Source organism: Panthera onca, chromosome D1, assembly GCF_046562875.1.
Source record: "Panthera onca isolate mPanOnc1 chromosome D1, mPanOnc1 haplotype 2, whole genome shotgun sequence".
Lineage (NCBI taxonomy): Eukaryota > Metazoa > Chordata > Mammalia > Carnivora > Felidae > Panthera > Panthera onca.
Genome location: NC_138348.1, coordinates 52,138,783 through 52,161,571, shown reverse-complemented (window position 1 = coordinate 52,161,571; position 22,789 = coordinate 52,138,783). Strand labels below are relative to the sequence as shown.

Below are 22,789 nucleotides of genomic sequence, written 5' to 3'. Positions count from 1 at the left end.
TGCCCCTCCCCTGCTCTCTCTCTCTCTCTCTCTCAAAATAAATAAATAAAGTTTAAAAATATATATAATATTCCAACAAAATAACATTTAAATTAATTAACATTAATTTAAAACATTTTTTGAAGTTATTACTAAGAATTTCCCCTACCATGTGGTAAATACATGTTTTTAGTGACACTAAAAACAGAAAAGATTGTCCTGGGAGGCAGTGACCTTTGAATATATGTTGGAATTTAATATAGGACTAAAAAAGTGCATTCAGGATAGTGGGAGAAAAAGGCTTATTTACTGAATGGTGCTGGAACAATGGTTTAACTATTAGTGGGGTGAAATTAATGTACTTTTTCACTCCATGTGAAATTTCAAATTCATTTAAAAATTAAATTTAAAATAAACTTCGGTAAAGAATATGCTAGTAAATACTTATTGAAATACTAGATTTTATGTTATTAAAAGTTTAAAAGTCATGAAATAATATTAAAAAGTACAATTGTTATGACCACATAAAAGTTTGTGTATGCAGGTGAGTAAATCATTTTTTAGAAAAGACAGAATTTAATGGAAAATGAATTGGAGGAAATACTTCCAGAAAATTCAACAGAGGTAATACCCTTAAGATATAATGAAAATTTTTTAAGAAGATATAATGAAATCCATACAAATTAATAAGACTGTATACTCCAAACTGAGCACTTGAAAAACATTATTGCACTTAATACTACAAGGTAAGTTGCACATAAAGACAAAAGAGAAAACTAATGAAGAAGCCCATGAATGGAAAATATATCTTTGAAAATGTCAAAGCTCACTCAACAGTGAAGTGAAAACTTCAACCAAAATTGAAATATCACTTTTACTCACTCTATTAATAAAGACTTTTAAGTTAAATTTCCTAATTTGGAATGTGATGAAATGGATGGATATGATGAAATAAACACAGTCTTAAACTCTGGGTGTGTAAAGTACTACAATGTCCCTATGAAGCAACATTTCAGTATATTTCAAGATTATTTAAAATATCCATATTCTCCTACAGGGGCAGAATAACCTCTTGAAAGACAATTTGGGGGAGGAGCCAAGATAGCAGAACAGCATGGAAGCTTTTTGTGTGTCTCGCATCCATGAAATACAGCCAGACCAACACTAAACATCCTACACACCTAGAAAACTGATTAGAAGATTAACACAACAATCTGCACAACCTGAACCACAGAATTCAGGAGGTATGCAGCACAGAGAGGTGAACTTGGGGAGCGAGAAGCTGTGGTGGAAAGGGGGCCACTTTTGCGGGTGGAGAGAGGACGGAGACTGGGGAGGGGGGAGTATACAGTAAAAGCACCCCTCCCCAAAAACAGCTGGAGAGAAAGTGGAAAATTGGAAACAGCCACAGGGACTAAACTAAAAAGGGAGAAAAGAGAAAGGAGAGGGTTTAAATTCCATTAAGACGGTAAACAAGGGGAGAGCAAAGGCTGCAACTCCACAGTTCAATACCTGGCGGTGCTCTGGTGGGAAAGGTGAATCCCCAGGAACAGAGTGGGGTCCAGGAGGTTCTCAGGCCGCACGGGGAAAAGTGGTTCCACTGCTGGAAGGACATTTCGTAGAGGCTGTTGAAGCCACCTGGCCCCAGCAGACCCTGGAAGGCAGCCACATTCGCTGGTGCTGGGGCAAGGTTGTTGAGGGTGAAGCCCAGTGGCAGATGTGTGTTGCAATTTTCCATGGTCCCTGAAATGCTGCTGCTACACTGTCTCATGATCTTTTTTAGGGGCGGGCTGGCACCTGGCCATAGTCTCAGGGCACCAGCAACAGCAGGGTCCAGTGGGCATTCCTGGGTGCAGCCAACATTCGGCCATTACTCATTCAGCCATTGCTCGGTGAGACCCTCCCGCAGACCAGACGGGCGGAGTGGGTCAAAGCCGCAGTCCTTCGGAAGTAAGGGGCCGGGGAAAATAGCCACACCTGAGACAAAACTCGGGAGAGAGGTACTGCCTGGGGACTGGTCACGGAGAGTGGAAAAGAGGAGAGTCGATGAGAGCTGAAGACAGAGGACCGGTGCGCAATTGCTGATCAGGGAGAACAGACTGGGTGGCTGGGTGGCGCCGTTTTTCACCACTCCCTTATATGCATTTGCGTGTGCACCAACAAGCACCGCAACAAGCCACCCCAGTAGGCTAGCAGCGCCATCTAGTGGAGAGCGGAGCTGTTACACCGGGGCCTGCCTAACTGAGCCAACTTCACTCTTCAAGAACACAAACCTCACCGCGGGCTTAATTTATGGACTACAAAGAGCTACATAGACTGACCGACCTCTAGGGGAAAACAAAGCAATTTCAGTCCTACTTCAATCTGTTAGCAGGTTCATCTATTCAATTTTTTTTCCCTTTTTCCTTTTTCTCTTTTACAATTCTTTTCTTTTTCTTGAATAAAGAGAAAAAAACTCATTTTTATTTTTAATTTTTATTAAAAATATCTCTCTTTAATTTTTATTACTATATTTTTTGCTTTTGTGTAAATTTTCTCAAATTCTACTTTACTTTCATCCTTTTATTTTAGTCTACTTCAGTGTACTCACCTTTTCAAATTTTCAAACAATTTCCTTTTTTTCTTTCTTTTCTTCTCTTTTTCCTTTCTTTTCTTTTTCTTGAATGCAGAAACAGAAAAACTTCATTTTTACTTTCAATTTCTTTTAAATATTTTTATTTAATTTTTATTACTATATTTTTTGCTCTTATGTAATTTTTTTTCAAATTCTATCTTACTCCCATCATTTTATTTCAGTCTACTACAGTGTATTCACTTTTTCAAATTTTGAAACGATTTTTTTGTCTTTACTTTTATGTTTTCTATTTTTTATCTTTTTTCTGTTTTTCCTTTCTTTTTTCTTAAATACAGAAAACGAAAAAGTTCATCATCTCTTTTTAATTTTTATTAAAAACATTTTTCTATACGTTTTTTGTACTATATTCTCTACTTTTGTGTATTTTAGTCTACTTTAGTGTATTCACTTTATCAAATTCTCAAACGATTTCCTTTTTTTTCTTCTCCCCTCCTTTTTTTTTTTTTTGTTTATTTGTTTGTTTCTCTAATCTGTCAAACCACTTTCAACACCGACACCAAAACACACCTAGGATCTAGCATCATCTATTCGATTTTTGTGTGTCTGTGTTTTTAATTTTAATATTTTTTTAATTTCAATTTTTCTACCTCATTAATTCCTTTTCTCCCTTCAAAATGAAAAAAACGAAGGAATTCATTCCAAAAGAAAGAGCACGAAGAAACGACAGCCAGGGATTTAACCAACACAGACACAAGCAAGATGTCTGAACCAGAATTTAGAATCACGATAATAAGAATACTAGCTGGAGTTGAAAATAGACTAGAATCCCTTTCTGCAGATATAAAAGAAGTGAAAAATAGCCAAAATAAAATTAAAAATGCTATAACTGAACTGTAATCATGGATGGATGCAGTGGCGGCAAGGACGGATGAGGCAGAACAGAGAATCAGCAATATAGAGGATGAACTTATACAGAATAACGAATCAGAAAAAAAGAGGGAGATTAATACAAAAGAGCACGATTTAAGAATTAGAGAAATCATGGGGGGCCTGGGTGGCTCAGTAAGTTAAGTGTCCGACTTCGGCTCAGGTCAAGATCTCAGGTTCGTGAGTTAGAGCCCCACGTCGGGCTCTGTGCAGACAGCTCAGAGCCTGGAGCCTGCTTCAGATTCTGTGTTTCTCTCTCTCTCTCTGCTCCTCCCCTACTCATGCTCTGTCTCTCTCTCTCTCTCTCCTTCAAAAATAAATAAAAACGTTTTAAAAAAAAAAGAATTAGAGAAATCAGTGAGTCATTAAAAAGGAACAACACCAGAATCATAGGGAAGACAGAGAAATAGGGGTATAAGGGTTATGTGAGCAAATCATAGCGGAAAACTTTCCTAACCTGGGGAAAGACACAGACATCAAACTCCAGGAACCACAGAGGACACCCATTAGATTCAACAAAAACCGACCATCAACAAAGCATATCCTAGTCAAATTCACAAAATACTCAGGCAAGGAGAGAATCATGAAAGCAGCAAAGGAAAAAAAGTCCCTAATCTACAAGGGAAAAAAGATCAGGTTTGCAGCATACCTATCCACAGAAACCTGGCAGGCCAGAAAGGAGTGGCAGGATATATTCAGTGTGCTGAATCAGAAAAATATGCAGCCAAGAATTCTTTATCCAGCAAGGCTGTCATTCAGAATAGAAGGAGAGATAAAAAGTGTCGCAGACAAACAAAAAGTGAGTTTGTGACCAGTAAACCAGCCCTGAAAGAAATTTTAAGGGGGACTCTCTGAGGGGACAAAAGATGAATATATATATCTCAAAAGCAACAAAGATTAGAAAGGACCAGAGAACACCACCAGAAACTCCAACTCTACAAGCATCATAATGGCAATAAATTTGTATCTTTCAGTACTCACTCTAAACATCAATGGACTCAATGCTCCAATCAAAAGACATAGGGTAACAGAATGGATAAGAAAACAAGATCCATCTATATGCTGTTTACAAGAGACCCACTTGGGACCTAAAGACACCTTCAGATTGAAAGGGGATAGAGAACCATCTATCATGCTAATGGTCAACAAAAGAAAGCCTGAGTAGCCATACTTATATCAGACAATCTAGACTTTAAAATAAAGACTGTATCAAGAGATGCAGAAGGGCATTATATCATAATCAAGGGGTCTATCCACCAAGAAGACCTAACAATTGTAAACATTTATGCGCCAAATGTGGCAGCACCCATATATATTAATCAATTAATCACAAACATAAAGAAATTCATCGATAGTAATACCATAATAGTAGGAGACTTCAACACCCCACTCACAGCAATAGACAGATCATCTCATCAAAAAATCAACAAGGAAACAATGGCTTTCAATGACACATTGGACCAGATGGACTTAACACATATATTTAGAACATTTCATCCTAAAGCAGCAGAATACACATTCTTCTCAAGTGCACATGGAAAGTTCTCCAGAATAGACCATATACTGAGACACAAATCATCCCTAAGTAAGTACAAAAAGATCGAGATCATACAGTGCATATTTTCAGACCACAACGCTATGAAACTCGAAATCAACCACAAGAAAAAATTTGGAAAGGTAACAAATACTTGGAGACTGAAGAACATCCTACTAAAGAACAAATGGGCTTACCAAGAAGTTAAAGAGGAAATTAAAAAGTATATGGCAGCCAATGAAAATGATAACACCACAACCAAAACCTCTGGGACGCAGCAAAAGCAGGCATAAGAGGACAGTATATAGCAATCCAGGCCTTCCTAAAGAAGGAAGAAAGGTCTCAGATACACAACCTAACCTTACACCTTAAGGAGCTGGAAAAAGATCAGAAAATAAAACCCCAAGCCAGCAGAAGACAGGAAACAATAAAGATTAGAGCAGAAGTCAATGCTATCGAAACCAAAGAAACAGAAAAGATCAATGAAACCAGAACCTGGTTCTTTGAAAGAATTAACAAAATTGATAAATCACTAGTCACTTTGATCAAGAAGAAAAAGGAAAGGACCCAAATGAATAAAATCAAGAATGAAAGAGGAGAGATCACAACCAACACTACAGAAATAAAAACAATAATAAGAGAATATTATGAGCAATTATATGCCAATAACATGGGTAATCTGGAAGAAATGGACAAATTCCTAGAAACATATACACTACCAAACTGAAACAGGAAGAAATAGAAAATTTGCACAGGCCCATAACCAGTAAGGAAATCGAAATAATAATCAAAATTCTGCCAAAAAAGAAGAGTCCAGGGCAACAAAGCTTTCCAGGGGAATTCTACCAAACATTTAAGGAAGAGTTAACACCTATTCTCTCGACACTGTTCCAAAAAATAGAAATGGAAGGAAAACTTCCAAACTCTTCCTAGGAAGCCAGCATTACCTTGATTCCAAAACCAGAGACCCCACTAAAAAGGAGAAATATAGATCAATTTCCCTGATGAACATGGTTGCAAAAATCCTCAACAAGATATTAGCCAACCAGATCCAACAATACATTAAAAAAATTATTCACCACATCCAAGTGGGATTTATACCTGGGATGCAGGGCTGGTTCAATATCCACAAAACAATTAATGTGATTCATCACATCAGTAAAAGAAAGGACAAGAACCATATGATCCTCTCAATAGATGCAGAGAAAGCATTTAACAAAATACAGCATCCTTTCTTGATAAAAACCCTCAAGAAAGTAGGGATAAAAGGATCATACCTTGAGATCATAAAGCCATATAAAGTGACCCAATGCTAACATCATCCTCAGTGGGGAAAAACTGACAGCTTTCCCCTAAGACCAGGAACAAGACAGGGACGTCCACTCTTGCCACTGTTATTCAACATAGTATTGGAAGTCTTAGCCTCTGCAATCAGCAACACAAAGAAATAAAAGGCATCCAAATCGGCCACAAGGAGGTCAAACTTTCACTCTTCACAGATGACATGGTACTCTGTATGGAAAACCCAAAAGATTCCACCAAAAAACTGCTAGAATTGATTCATGAATTCAGCAAAGTTGCAGGATATAAAATCAATGCACAGAAATCGGTTGCATTCCTATTCACCAAAAATGAAGTGACAGAAAGAGAATCAAGGAATCAATCCCATTTACAGTTGCACAAAAAACCATAAAATACCTAGGAATAAATCTAACCAAAGAGGTGAAAAATCTATACACGGAAAACTATAGAAAGCTTATGAAAGACAATGAAGAAGACACAAAAAAAATGGAAAAAGATTCCATGATCCTGGATAGGAAGAATAAATATTGTGAAAATGTCAAGACTACCCAAAGCAATTTTCATATTCAATGCAATCCCTATCAAAGTAACACCAGCATTCTTCACAGAGCTAGAACAAATAATCCTAAAATTTTTATGGAACCAGAAAAGTCCCTGAATAGCCAAAGCAAACTTGAAGGCATACAAACTTGAGGCATACAATCCCAGACTTCAAGCTATACTACAAAGCTGTAATCATCAAGACAGTATGGTACTGCCACAAGAACAGACACTCAGATTAATGGAACAGAATAGAGAACCCAGAAATGGACCCACAAACGTATGGCCAACTAATCTTTGACAAAGCAGGAAAGAATATCCAATGGAATAAAAACAGTGTCTTCAGCAAGTGGTGCTGGGAAAACTAGACAGCGACATGCAGAAGAATGAACCTGGACCACTTTCTTATATCATACACAAAAATAAACTCAAAATGGATGAAAGACCTCAATGTAAGACAGGAAGCCATCAAAATCCTTGAGGAGAAAGCAGGCAAAAACCTCTTTGAACTTGGCTGCAGCAATTTCTTACTTAACATGTCTCCGGAGGCAAGGGAAACCAAAGCAAAAATGAACTACTGGGACCTCATCAAAATAAAAAGCTTCTGCACAGCCTGTCAGGCAACTGACAGAATGGGAGAAGATATTTGCAAATGATATATCAGATAAAGGGTTAGTATCCAAAATCTATGAAGAACTTACCAAACTCAACACCCAAAAAATAAATAATCCAGTGAAGAAATGGGCAAAAGACATGAATAGACACTTCTCCAAAGAAGACATCCAGATAGCCAACCGACACATGAAAAAATGCTCCACATCACTCATTATCAGGGAAATACAAATCAAAACCACAATGAGATACCACCTTACGCCTGTCAGAATGGCTAACACTAACAACTCAGGCAACAACAGATGTTGGCGAGGATGCAGAGAAAGAGGATATCTTTTGCACTGTTGGTGGGAATGCAGGCTGGTGCAGCCACTCTGGAAAACAGTATGGAGGTTCCTCAAAAAACTAAAAATAGAACTACCCTACGACCCATCAGATGCACTACTAGGCATTTATCCACAGGATATAGGTGTGCTGTTTCAAAGGGACACATGCACCCCCATGTTTATAGCAGCACTATCAACAATAGCCAAAGTATGGAAAGAGCCCAAATGTCCATCGATGGATGAATTGATAAAGAAGGTGTGGTATATATATATACAATGGAGTATTACTCGGCAATCAAAAAGAATGAAATCTTGCCATTGGCAACTACGTGCATGGAACTGGAGGGTATTATGCTAAGTGAAATTAGTCAGTCAGAGAAAGACAAAAATCATATGACTTCACTCATATGAGGACTTTAAGAGACAAAACAGATGAACATAAGGGAAGGGAAACAAAAATAATACAAAAACAGGGAGGGGGACAAAACAGAAGAGACTCATAAATATGGAGAACAAACAGGGTTGCTGGAGGGGTTGTGGGAGAGGGGGTATGGGCTAAATGGGTAAGGGGAATTAAGAAATCTACTCCTGAAATCATTGCTTCGCTATATACTAATTTGGATGTAAATTTTAAAAAATAAAAAATAAAGTTAAAACAAAAAAAAAGAAAGACAATTTGGCAATATCAATCAAAATCTTTCTTTTTCATTTTCACTCTGCAATTCATTCTTAGAAATTATCCTATAAACTTATGCATAGAGATATATGAACAAGTACATTGAGTACATGTTTTTTACAGTAGCAAAATACTAGAAACAAATTGAATGTCAGAAGTTCTTATTAAATTATCAGATATCCATGTGGTAGAATATCATTCACTTAGCAATGTGGCATATCTAGTTTGTGATAGGGAACAGTCCCCAAGATAATTAAGTTAAGAAAGAAAAGGAAAGGAAACAAAGGATAAAGGATATGATTAGTATGCTAACATTTGCTTTTGTCTTTTATGAGAAAACATATACATATATTCTTGTTCATGCAAAAACTATCTCTGGAAGGATTCCTAAGAAACTGGGTTACTGGCTGCCTCTGGTGAAAAGGAAGAAATTTGGGAGTCCTAAGCACAGAAGTCTTAGTAACCATTGTTTATATTTTTTTTATTTTATTTGAATTTGAACAATCTACATGTATGACAGTTAAAATCAAAATATTACTAAAAAGAGTATTTTAAGATGTTCTTTGTATGTATCACTTTTGTATCATTTAAAAAATCCTACTCAAAGGAAACAATCTGAAAAGTAAAATAGTGGTGAGTAAATTATGGAACAGCCAAATATAGAAATATAAGATTCCACATTGCTTTTAATGATCTGGAAAGTTTTGGTTTATTTATTCATCCATGTCATAATTTTTTACTGAGTTCCTATTTTATGTCCTAGAACACACTACTGAAACACAAAGGCAGGATACAACATTATTTCCATATAATGATGTAAACTGGAAATACAAATATAATTATTAAATGGAAATAATGGAAATAAATCAAATAGTAGTATTTGTTATCTGTTAGCAATAAGATTATTCTTGATACATATGTATTTGAACATACTTATTAGAAACACGAGTGGTAATAATAAATGGCTAATTCAAACTTTACCTTTAGAATAAATTTTGACTTGTTTTAGTACTCCTCTGTGGAATATTTCCAGGAGCCAAAAAAGGTGGAGGGTTATGCACACATAAAAGAAACTGAGTCATTTGGGGGGAGTCTCTACTATCAGGACCCTGAGCTAAATTCTCAAATGCAATCTTCCTGCCATTTCAGTTTTACGGACAGACACTGCAAATGGGGCACCTGTGCTATGGATACTCCCACCAGTGTTACCAACAGTTCCAGCCTCCAGATTTCCCACTTCATCTTGATGGGGCTCCCAGGCATTCATGGGTGGCAGCACTGGCTCTCCCTGCCCCTGGCTCTGCTCTACTTCTTAGCTCTTGGTGCTAATCTCCTCATCATGATCACCATCCAACATGAGGCCATGCTGCATGTGCCTATGTACCATTTTCTGGGCATACTGGCTGTTGTGGACATGGGCCTGGTCACCACCATCATGCCCAAGATCCTGGCTACCTTCTGGTTTGATGCCAAGGCCATCAGCCTCCCTGAGTGTTTTGCTCAGATCTATGCCATCCACTGTTTCTTCTTCATGGAATCTGGTATCTTCTTCTGCATGGCATTGGACAGATATATAGCCATCTGTCACCCCCTTCGATACCTGTCTATAGTCACTGACACTTTTGTGGTCAAAGCCACAGGATTCATGGTGCTCAGGAATGGACTGTTTACTATCCCAGTTCCAAATACTGTCTGCCCAGAGACACTATTGCTCCAAGAATGAAATTAACCACTGCCTGTGCTCTGATTTGGGGGTCACCAGTCTAGCCTGTAATGACATCACTGTGAACAAATTTTACCAACTGATCTCAGCATGGATCCTGATTGGGAGTGATATGGCTCTGGTTTTTTCTTCCTGTGTGTTAATCCTTCACTCTGTGCTGAGGTTGAACTCACCAGAAGCAATATCAAAGCTCTGGGGACCTGTAGCTCCCACCTCATTCTCATCCTCTTCTTCTATACAGGTATCACTGTGCTGTCTGTCACATACCTTGCAGAGAAAAATACGCCCCTAATCCCTGTGCTCCTTAATGTACTGCACAATGTCATCCCCCCTGCACTCAATCCCATGGTCTATGCACTCAGGATGCAAGAGCTCAGACTGGGCTTCCAGAGACTGCTTGGACTGAGTGAAGATATGTCCACTAAGTAACTCCAGCTTTAGAAGTCCACTAAGGTGTGAAGAAAGGATAGAGCTTTTAGCTGTCGATAGACCTGGGTTGTGATGTGCCTTTATCTCTCACTAGGAAAAAAGTAGCCAATAAAATCATGAAAACTGTCAGTCTCACAGATCAAAATATACATATGAAAATCACAATGAAATTTCCTTTTACTATAAAATAAGTAAGAATAGAAAAGTGAAATGTTGCTGACAACTGATGCAATTCTGAGATTGATACTCATACACAGCTGGTAGGACTGTAAATTGGCCCAAATGTACCAAAAAGCAATTTGACAAAATTTACTGGAGTGTTTGTAAATGTTAATATTCTTTCATCTAGTAATTCTATTTTTAGAAAAATATCTAAAAGAAATAGTCTAAATTGGGGCACCTGGGTTGCTCAGTCTGTTGAGCATCCAACTGTTGATTTCGCCTCAGGTCATGATCCCAGGGTCATTGAATCGAGCCTTGCATCAGGCTCTGCACTGCGCATGGAGCCTGCTTGAGATTCTTTCTCTCTCTCCCTCTGCCCCTCTCCCCATCTCATGCTCTCTCACTCTGTCTCTTTATCTAAAATAAATTAAAAAATAGTCTAAATGTAAGCAAAAATGTATTCATAAAAAAGTTATTGTTAATAGTAGTAAAAAATGAAGACTTTAAAACTGTTTATGTGAATTTACTCTAACTTGTACATATTTGTTTTTCATGTCATTTTCATAATAAGAAAAAGAAAATAAATGTTTATTCTAAAAAGACAGAGAAGGGGCGCTTGGGTGGCTTAGTCGGTTAAGTGTCTGACTTCAGCTCAGGTCACGATCTCGCGGTCTGTGAGTTCGAACCCCGCGACGGGCTCCGGGCTGATGGCTCGGAGCCTGGAGCCTGCTTCCGATTCTGTGTCTCCCTCTCTCTCTGCCCTCCCCCGTTCATGCTCTGTCTCTCTCTGTCTCAAAAATAAATAAACGTTTAAAAAAATTTTTTTAATAAAAAAATAATAAAATAAATAAAAAGACAGAGAAAAGTTTCGTTTTTGTAGCAGAGAATTTCAATAATAATAATTAATTAATTAATGGTTAACAAGTGCTAAGTACTTCTCATAAGCCAGAAAACACACACACAATCTGATTTAATACTCACAATAACCCTGTGAGGTGCATACGGTATTATTCCTAACGTATAGCTAAGGGATCTAGGGCCCTGGAGGTTACAGAGCATGCCCCATCAGCACAATTTTCAAGTGGGGGAGCTGGGATTCTACTCCTTGCAAGTGTGATTGCACAACTTTTGCAGTCTTCTCCCTCTTACTCTTGCTCTGTTCCAGAATTTCTATATGACTCTGAGCAACTTATGAAATCTCCCTCTGCTTCAATTCTTCAAGTTAAAAGTAGTGACAATCAGAGCATTTTGCTGAACTAAGTCACAGCATACCATGCGAAGCAAAAGAGATAATAAAGAAAACAGGCTTTGAGATGTGATATGCACATGTAAAAACTGATCTAATTATGTGGTAAAACCTTCTTCTAGGAAAGAAAGAAAGAAAATTGTCCTAGAAAATACCTTAGAAAAGTATCTCCAAATAACCAATTAATTAAATCTAAATGAAATTTGACCAATTGCACATCTAACAGATATGCATACTTTTGAGTACAAGAATGTTGATCCATGTTCATTTTTTACCTTCTCCAAGCCTAGTACAGAACTTTGCACACAATGTACACTTAATACTTGATTCATGATGTGATTGATCAGTAGTATAACGTGGTCTGCCGAACTATGTATCAAATATACCAGAGCATGGTACGAAGAATGACTTCAGAAAGTTTTCATGAGTCCACTTTGGAGAACAAGCTCTCAGAAGACAGCCCAGGACTGAAGCAACACCATGAGCTCATCCCACCAGGGAAGTGACTGCTGGGCAGCAGAGCAGACCTGCAGGAAGTTAACCCATAATGTGGGACCATCCTAAGAGTAATGCTTGGAAACTCACCCAAGAACAGGGACTATAAACTTTCTCCAAAAGCAGCTGTTACTTCACCCTTGACGGACAATGACCACTGATTTAGATTGAGGCAATCCTCCAATAAGAAAAGGTATGGGAGAGACAGTTATAGAATAGGGCTTGAACTTAACCCAACATCCACTGTTTCTAGTCCAAAGGAGCAGGATAATAACAACATCTAACCTTCAAGAGTTTTGTACAGTTTGCAGAACACTTTCCCACAGTGGATCAACTAGTTTCATGCAGTCTTCATAGCAGCCTTCTTAGTTAGGAAGCATTACTGCTTTAGTACTGCATTAGTACTTTTTCACAAAGAAATAGGCGCTCAGGTTGAATGATTATACAAGTTCATCAGCTGGTAAATAGCAATATTAGCCATCCTAAAATCTAGCTCTAAACTTTCATTCACGTATATTTTAATTTATTCATTCATTCAAAACACACAGCATGAGTCTATATGTAGGAGCCCAAAGTGTAGACCACTCTCAACAGCTCTGTGGGGATGTGTCTCTCAGTCCTTTTGAAAATATGTAAACATCTAACATCCAACCTGGAGTTTCAGCAAAAACTCTGACACAACAGAAAGATAAGAGCAGTTAATTATTCTCTCCACTCTATGTGCCATGAGTATAAAAAGGGATGTGCTTTCTGTTTTATCTTTATAAATTCTTCCTCTTTGCCATGTGTGTTATATTTACTCATTTGCTTTGCCTTATATCATTTTAATACCATCACACTATTTTATTTTCAATTGCCTATTGTCTTTTCTAGCACATTTATTTTCACATCTGGTTTATAATTTAATTTGGATCTGTCTTTTCAAAACAACATTAGCTGTGTCTTCATTATTGTACAAATCAAAACCACAATGAGCTATCACTTCACACCCACTAGGATGTTATAATTAAAAATACAGATGGTAAGTGTCGGTGAAGTTATGGAGAAAAATACTGCTGGTGGGGATACAACCTGGTGCAGCCATTTTAGAAAACACTCTGGCAGCTCTTTGAGTGATTGTACCACGTTACCCAGCAATTTTCCTCTTAGCTAAATACCCAACAGAACTGAAAACAGGTACAAAAATTTGTACCTGAACGTTTATAGCAACATTAGTCATAATTGCCAAAAAATAAAAATAACATAAAGGTACATGAAGTGATGAATGCAGTATAAAAAAAAAAAAAGAAAAGAAAATGTGGTGTACCCATAGAATGGAAAATTATCCAGCCAGAAAAAGAAAAGAAGTACTGGTAGATGCTACAACATGGGTGAACCTTGAAAACATTAGTCTAGATGAAAAAAAGTCAGACAGAAAAAGACACATATTATATGATTCCGTTTGTAATAAATATCTAAAATAGGTGAATCTATAGACAGAAAGCAGATAAGTGATTACCATGGACTAAAGGAACAGGAAAATGGGAAACAACTGTTTACAAAAGGGTTTCTTTTGAGAATGGTGAAAATTTCTGTAATTAGAAGTAGTAATTGCAATACAATAGTATTGTGAATGTACTGGAAGCCACTGAATTATATACTTTAAAATGGTTTAAATACTGAATCTTATTTGAATTTCACCTCACCTAAAGACAAACAAAAAAAAAAACCTTTCTTCTTACGATGTCTCTCCAGTGCCCTCTACTGCCAAAGTTTGGCATCATTACAGTGGACAAAGGCATATTATTTAAAGAACACTGATCCATTTTCACAGAGCTGGCCAAAAAGAATGGTTTGTAACTTTGTCACAATAAACTGATTAACAGCATAGTTCATACCTTTGACTACTCATCTTCCACATGCACCATTTTACACACCTTTGAACTCCCATACAACAAGAAAACAATTTAATACTTCTATTTTAAAAGATACAACTATTCCACATATAAAGAAGTTCTCACCTTTTCCCCAAAGTAACAAGATGCACATTCCCGAGAGTCATTGTATACACTGCTGGATATAATACCGTATTCTTCAAATTCAGTCAGAGTCCAATCAAATATTCTGTTACCTAAACACTAAACTGTAAAGTTAACTTCCAATAACTTGTACGTAAAAAAGAGAAGGGTTCACATGCAAAAATAAAAGTTTGCATATGAAAAACAAACAGAAAATATTTAAAGTTACTACAGTTCTCATTACTATAACTGTTCACAGCAACAGTTGTAGCCTCGGCCACGGCAACTTCTTACTCAACACGTCTCCAGAGGCAAAGGAAACAAAAGCAAAAATGGACAATTGCGACCTCATCAAAATAAAAATCTTCTGCACAGCAAAGGAAACAATCAGCAAAACTAAAAGGCAACCGACAGAATGGGAGAAGATATTTACAAATGACATAACAGATATAGGGTTAGTATCCAAAATCTATAAAGAACTTATCAAACTCAACACCCAAAAACAACTAATCCAGTGAAGAAATGGCCAAGAGACATGAATAGACACTTTCCAAAGACATCAGATGACTGACAGACACATGAAAAAATGTTCAACATCACTCCTCATCAGGGAAATACAAATCAAAACCACAATGAGATACCACCTCACACCTGTCAATTGAATGGCTAACATTAACAACTCAGGCAATAACAGGTGTTGGTGAGGATGCAAAGAAAGAGGATCTCTTTTGCACTGCTGGTGGGAATGCAAACTGGTACAGTCACTCTGGGAAACAGTATGGAGGCTCCTCAAAAAACTAAAAATAGAACTACCCTACAACCCAGCAATTGCACTACTAGATATTTATCCAAGGGATACAGGTGTGCTGTTTCGAAGCGGCACATGCACCCCAACGTTTATAGCAGCACTGTCAACAATAGCCAAAGTATGGAAAGAGCCCAAATGTCCATCAATGGATGAATGAATAAAGAAGATGTGGTATATATATATATATATATATATATATATATATATATATATATATATATAATGGAGTACTACTCAGCAAACAAAAAGAATGAAATTTTGCCATTTGCAACTACATGGATGGAACTAGAGGCTGTTACATTAAGCAAAATTAGTCAGAGAAAGACAAATATCATATGACTTCACTCATATGAGGACTTTAAGACACAGAACAGATAAACACAAGGGAAGGGAAGCAAAAATACAATAAAAACAGGGAGGGGGGCAAAACACAAGAGATTCCTAAATATGGAAAACAAACAGGGTTACTCGAGGGGTTGTGGCAGGGGGATAGGCTAAATGGGTAAGGGAAATGAAGGAATCTGAATCTACTCCTGAAATCATTGTTGCACTGTATGCTAACTTGGATGTTAAATTAATTAATTAATTAATTAATTAATTAAAGATTCTCTCTCTCTCTCTGCCCTTCTCCCCCACTTTCTCTCTCTCTCTCTCTCTCTCTCTCTTTAGCTCTCTAAAATAAAAAAAATAAAAAATTTAAAAACTCACCTCCTTGTTGGATGCTAGGCCAATTCTAAGTTCACAAAAGGGTTTTGCTAATGACTCTTAATATGCCCCCTTTGCATTCTCTTTCTCCACGTTCATAGTGTTTCATAATTTTGGATGCCATACTGAGATTCCTCTTATTATTCTGCCATCAAAGATCCATTCAGGCCACATTGCCAATTCATTGTCTATGATGGAAAATAAGAATAGTTCCATCCCATTATACTGTCATTATTATTTAGTTTCTCTGATGCTGTGAAGAAACCCACTGAGCAGACTTACCTTCCTTTGGGCAAGTTCATTGGTGAAAATTATCAGACAACAATCTTTCCCAGAGCAACTGATATTCTATTAGTGAAGGTTATTTTACATATTTGTAGATTTTCTGAAATACCTTGTGATTTCAGTATAGAGATTTAATGCTGTGAAATGCTTATCAATGTTGTTCCTTTGAAAATCTACGCCATTTCTCACCATAGCATTTCCCACAAGGTCCTGAACAACACATTGTTATTCCCAAGTCCTTCTTGATTGTGACATCAAATTTTTTATCAGTATATAAATTTATTGTTAGCAAAGTTAAGAACATAAATAATTGCTGTTCTACCAGAACTGTTACTTCTCTTGCTTATTTAAATCAAGAAGCAAAGAAGCAAATTTCCCTAATGTTCTGATAAATCTGTGACTTTCTTTGGCTACAGCTTGACAATAATAATTTATGACTCAGTATATCTTAATTTTAGCAAGCTAAACCTCACTTTGCAACATATTACAAAACCCAAACACAATAATATTCTATTAAACAAAATTGCAGAAATATTAGGTATCTTTGGTTGTAGCAAAAAAAAAAAAAAAAAAAAAAGAATTTCACACATTGATCAAAATATTGATTCTATTCCAAAACTGGACAGCAACATGCCAAAGAATGAATCTGGACCACCTTTTTACACCATACACAAAAATAAATTCAAATGGTTTAAAAACCTAAATTTAAGACCTGAAACCATAAAAGTCCTATAAAAGAACACAGACACTAACTTCTTTGACATAGGTCATAGCAACTTCTTTTTAGATAGATCTCCTGAGGCAAGGAGAAGAAACAAAAGCAAAAATAAATTTCTGAGACTACTCAAAGATGCTTTCTGCACAGCAAAGGAAACTACCGACAAAACTAAAAGGCAACCAACAGAATGGAAGAAGATATTTTCAAATGAAATATTCAATAAAGGATTAGTACCCGAAATATATTTAAAAAAAAACTTACAAAACTCAACACCCCCCCCCCAAAAAATCCAATTTTAAAAAGGGCAGATGGCATGAACAGACATTTCTCCAAAGACATACAGATGGCCAACAGACACATGAAAAGATGCTCAACATCAGTCATCATCAGGGAAATACAAATCAAAACTACAATGAAATATCACCTCACTTTGGCTAGAATGGCTAAAATCAAAACACAAGAAACAACAGGTGTTGGTGAGGATGCAGAGACAGGGGAACCCTCTTCAACTGTTGGTAGAAGTGAAAACTGGTGCAGCCACTTTGGAAAATAGTACGGAGGTTCCTCAAAAAGTTAAAAATAGAACTACCATACAATCTATCAATTTCACTACTAGCTATTTATCCAAAGAATATAAGAACACTAATTCAAAGGGATACGTACTATGCTTATAGCAGCACTATCAACAATAGCCAAATTATGGAAAGAACCCAAATGATATACTGATGAAGAACTGATATAGAAGATGTGGTGTATATATATATAATATGGAATATTATTCAGCCATAAAAAATGAAATCTTGCCATTTGCAATGACATGGATAGAGCTAAAGAGTATAATGCTAAGCAAAGTAAGTCAGCTGAGAAAGATAAATACCATAGAATTTCACTCATGTGGAATTTAAGAAACAAAAGAAACAACAAAGGGGAAAAATAAGAAAGGGAAGGAGGGCGGGAGAGATAGAGAGAGAGAAATCAAGAAACAGACTCTTAATTACTGAGAATAAACTGATAACTACCAGAGCGGGGGGCGGGGAGGGGTGTGCTGGGGATGGGTTAAATAGGTAATGGGGATTAAGGAGTGTACTTATCTTGATGAACACAAGGCAATGTATGGAAGTGTTGAATGACTATATTGTACACCTGAAATTAATATAACACTGTATGTTAACTAACTGGAATTAAAATAAAAATCTAAAAAAATATATATTGATTCCATTCCATTGCAATTTTACTGTGCTTCTAGTAATTTTTGACTATTAAAATCTGACAGTCTTTAAGTAACAAAGAAGTAAATGGGTGTTTCTAAAGCTAATTTAGGAAAATTAAGATAAAATTAGTTTTATTTAATGATAGTATATGTAGATAGAATACAGAAAAGAGTAAAATGTCACTGCATATGAACAAAAGCATCACACTTTGAAATTCCTCTAGACTGCTTCTTTATTCACTCTTCTCAATATTCATTCATTTATTTGACAAATATTCATAAAATACCTACTATGTGCCAGGAATTGGTGTAGGTGCTGGGGATAGAGCAATGAACAAAAAATTATAAAAAGCATGCTTTGGGGGAGCTTACATTTTAATGTGAAAAAGAAAAGAAAAACAAATGACGTCATAATATGACATGTAATATCGGGCATACAGATCGATAAAATAGAGAATTATAGGGTCAGGGACTACTATTTTAGGTAAGATGATCAGAGGATGCATCTCTCATTAAGGAACATTTGATCTGAATACAAATTCAATAGCATTCTTTTATCCAATTTAATTAACACTAAAATTTTGATGTCATGAAAGACAAGAGAGGCAAGTGGTCTTAGGAAAAGGAACTGATCAACACAGACAAATACCAGGAAGTGTTCAGGTAAGATTACATCTTTTTTTAAATATATATTTTTAAAGTTTATTTATTTTTGAAGGAGAAAGAGAGAGAGAGCATGAGCAAGGGAGGGGTGGTGGGGGGAGAGAATCCCAAGCAGCCTCCACACTGTCAGTGCAGAGCCCAACACAGAGCTCAATCCCATAAACCATGAGATCATGACCTGAGCCAAAATCAAGAGTCAGATGCTTAACTAACTGAGCCAGTCAGGCACCCCCCAGGTAAGATTACTTCTAAAAAATATCCAATATTTTTGGCAATTGAGATCATTAGAAAGAGCAATGTCTATTTGATGTTGAAACAAAGGTTAAATTGCAGTGAGACAAGAAATCTTTAAGAGGCAAGGATAAGAAAGCAACATAAAAGAGGTTACTTCCAATATTTGTGATGCAGGAAATAGATAGAGGCAATCTCTGGAAAAGATATGGAGTAAAGACATATTTTGAGATAGGGAGATTTCAAAACCTTCCCACAATGAGAGGCACTATTCATCAGACAAAACTGAATTACTCTGTGAGGATCCTGGAGTGAAAAGCCGTCCATCTGGTGGGCTGCCCTGGGACTAGAGTTGAATGGACCCAACATTATGTGACTAACCACTAAGAGTACTTGGGTTGTATTCCCATTGCAATGCCAAAAAAAAAAAAAAAAAAAAAAAAAAAAAAAAAAAAAAAACCCTGGAGGATGCTTGCTATAAAGTAGGGAGGGCCTAAAGAGTACCACACCAGGATCAGGCATCTCACCAATCTAATTTATACAAAAACCACAGACTCCAGGAGTGGCAAGCAACGACAGGAATTTGTTCTGAACAACAAGAGGCTGAACGCAGACAGCTGAAGCTCAGAGAGCAGAAGCATCCATAGAAGGCATTGCAGCCTGAGAGCCTCTTCAAAGACCTTCCTGAAGTAGTACATAAACCAGTCAATGACCTGCATCCTGAGAGGTGAGGGGATGGATGTTTTCCAACTTCCTGCAGTTCTATCCTCCTCTCTGAATTTGATTAATAAATATATACCTTATCCTTGCCTTCTATGGCTTTCCATATTTGATTCTTCACCTCTACTACCTCCCTTCTCTCAGTCTTCTCACTTTTGTAGAAACCAAGTTCTGTGATTAGGAAACAGCAGAGAAATGAGGCTGAGTTCCAAGACTGTTAGTAAGTCAATGATAAACCAAGGAGTCTAGAATAATAAATTCTATATCTAAGATTCCTAGAACAAAACGCTAAACAATCATACTTAATTTACTTAATTTAATCATACTTAATTTACTTAATCATACTTAATTTACTTAATTAATCATACTTAATTTACATTGATCATGAATTTCCAACCATTTCACTGAGATATGAAACAAAGATTAATATATATTTATATTTGTAAAGAGAGAAAATAGCATTGTTTGCAAGCAATTTTTAAGTTATTTGTTGTGCTTCTTTTTTCTTTAAGATTTTTTAAAGTTGATTTATTTATTTTGAGAGATAGAGAGACACAGTGTGAGCAGAGAAGGGCAGAGAGAGAGGGAGAGAATCCCAAGCAGGCTCAGCACTGTCAATACAGAGCCCAGTATGGGACTCAAACTCACAACCATGAGATCATCACCTGAGCTGAAATCAAGAAGTGGATGTTTAACTGACTGAGCCACCCAGGCACCCCTTCAAGATTTTATTTTTAAGTAATCTCTACACTCAATATGCGGCTTGAATTTACAAACCCAATACCAAGAGTTGCATGCTTTACCACCAAAGCCAGCCAGACACCCCTGCAAGCAACTTTTTGTTCTACTTAGAAAATCAGAAAAAGAGAATCAGTGGTAAAATTTAAAAATGTATAATAGTTTAGCAAATGATGATACACAAGACAGAAATGACAAAACAAATAAAATTGCAATTTATAAAATAATAAACCCAAAATGTTTAGTTTACCAGCAGCCATTAATTTGTTGAGGTAATAGAAGAAAAAAAAACTCACAAAATGTGTAAAACTAGTACAAGTTTAGCAAACTGAATGAATGCAAAAGGAAATAACAAAAATCAATATAATAACACTAAGAAAGATAAATATTTGTTCAGAATATCTCAAAATACTAATAATCATAGGAACAGTGCAGAAATAAAATATTTTAATAACCATATTTTAAAGATTTAAAGATTTGAAAGATAAACAAAGGCAGAGAGAATCCACATTTGCTGAATGTAAGAACTTGATAGTATGTCAACTTTTGGCTTTTCAAAATTAAGCCACAAATTTAACATGATCCCAACCAAAATTGTTATTTTAGAAACCAATGCAGGAATTCTAAGTTTAATCTGGAAAATAAGCACATAAAAAGGCCTTTAAATTTTAAGAGAATAAATAATAAGGGAATATATTTCTCTTCTGTATTAAATTTATTATAAAACTAAAATTTTTAACTCAGTTTGATATTGGCACAAAATTAATCAGAAAAAAATTAAAAAATGTGAGTGCCCAGATACAATTTATACATACAAAACTTTCTATGCAACAAAAGAGGCATAATAATCACTTGTCAAGGGATGTAGAAGCCATTGTTTAATTATGCAAAATCACTTTATTTACATACCTCTCATTAACAGCAAAATTAATTCCATGTAAATAAGTTGCATCACAAAACTAGAAGGGGGGTGCCTGGGTGGCTCAGTCGGTTAAGCGTCAGACTTTGGCTGAGGTCATGATCTCACAGTTTGTGAGTTTGAATCCCGCATCCGGCTCTGTGCTGACAGCTCGGAGCCTGGAGTCTGTGGAGCCTGGAGCCTGCTTCAGATTCTGTGTCTCCTTCCATCTCTGCCCCTCCCCCACTTGTGCTCTGTCTCTCTCTGTCTCTGAAAAATAAATAAATGTAAAAAAAAAAAAAAAACCCAGAAGGTCAAGCATTAAAAATTAAAAGTCATAGGGAAGTGAATCTTGGCCAAAATTTTGAGTAAAGAATGGTTTTCTGTAACTGTGTTTTGATTGAATAATTGAATGTTTTGAGAATTTGATAGAAGCCAAACAGATCTCCTCAGAATAATGTAAAAGTTTTTCCACATAAATTTAAAAAATTCACAGATTCCTATGGAGACCACCCATAAATTCTTATTAAAAGAGGGAGAATCTTATGCAGGCTCTACACTCAACACGGAGCCTGCAGCAGGGCTGGATTCCATGACCCTAGGATCATGACCTAGCTGAAATCAAGAGTTGAGGGGAACCTGGGTGGCTCAGTCTGTTGAGTGTCTGACTCCTGGGATCGTGGGATCCAGCCCCACATTGGGCTCCATGCTCAGCATGGAGTCTGCTTAATATTCTCTCTCTCCCTCTGCTCCTTTCCCCTACTCATGCTCTCTTTTTCTCTCTAAAATAAATTAAAAACTTTTTTAAAAGATTTTCTTTCAGTGAAGAAAAATGCTGAAAATTAAATATTCTAAAATGTTAAAAACCATTACCTTTGTTTGTTGGGATTTTGATTTATGATTATTTTTCTCAACTTTTTTTTTGTTTTCTAAAAGTGCTATGGTTTTATTTTTTCTTATTTGTCTTTATCAATTTCATGGTACTATATGTTTATTATAATTATAAATGGCATAGCCATTCATTCTTCACACAGGTGGTTAGGGCTGGAACCTTGATCTTATACTTAATGCCATCAAACACAGCACAGATACAGATTTGGAAGGGAAATATTGATACCTAAATATTTAACAAGGCAAGGTATTATTCATAAATAAAGGTAAAAAAAGAAAAAGAATTCTCAGGTATTGTCAGGTATTAAAGGCTCCTGAAACCATAATGCCTGTACACATTTTGATACAAACTCTGAGAGATAGTCCACACAATTCAAGAGTGAACAAAATTGAGAATGA

The 22,789-nt window shown here is 36.4% G+C and overlaps 2 protein-coding genes across 4 annotated transcripts in view; one reads left to right on the top strand and one right to left on the bottom strand.

Annotated features, from left to right (window-relative positions):
* LOC132677163 (uncharacterized) overlaps positions 1 to 2,338 on the bottom strand; it is a 286,729-nt gene extending 284,391 nt beyond the window's left edge. Inside the window, exon 1 of one of the 3 annotated variants that reach the window (XM_078433991.1) lies at positions 1,492 to 2,338. In XM_078433991.1, coding sequence (XP_078290117.1) covers positions 1,492 to 1,750 — 259 coding nt within the window. In that variant the 5' untranslated portion in view covers positions 1,751 to 2,338. The remainder of the gene's footprint in view (positions 1 to 1,491) is intronic. The other 2 variants (XM_078433993.1, XM_078433992.1) reach the window with 2 other exon arrangements.
* A 7,250-nt stretch (positions 2,339 to 9,588) lies between these two features.
* LOC132676658 (olfactory receptor 56B4-like) lies at positions 9,589 to 10,623 on the top strand. Its single transcript, XM_081790180.1, is given in 3 exon segments — positions 9,589 to 10,155; positions 10,157 to 10,376; positions 10,379 to 10,623. Coding segments are annotated over 3 exon segments (1,023 nt in total). The 5' UTR covers positions 9,589 to 9,597.
* Positions 10,624 to 22,789: the final 12,166 nt, after the last annotated feature.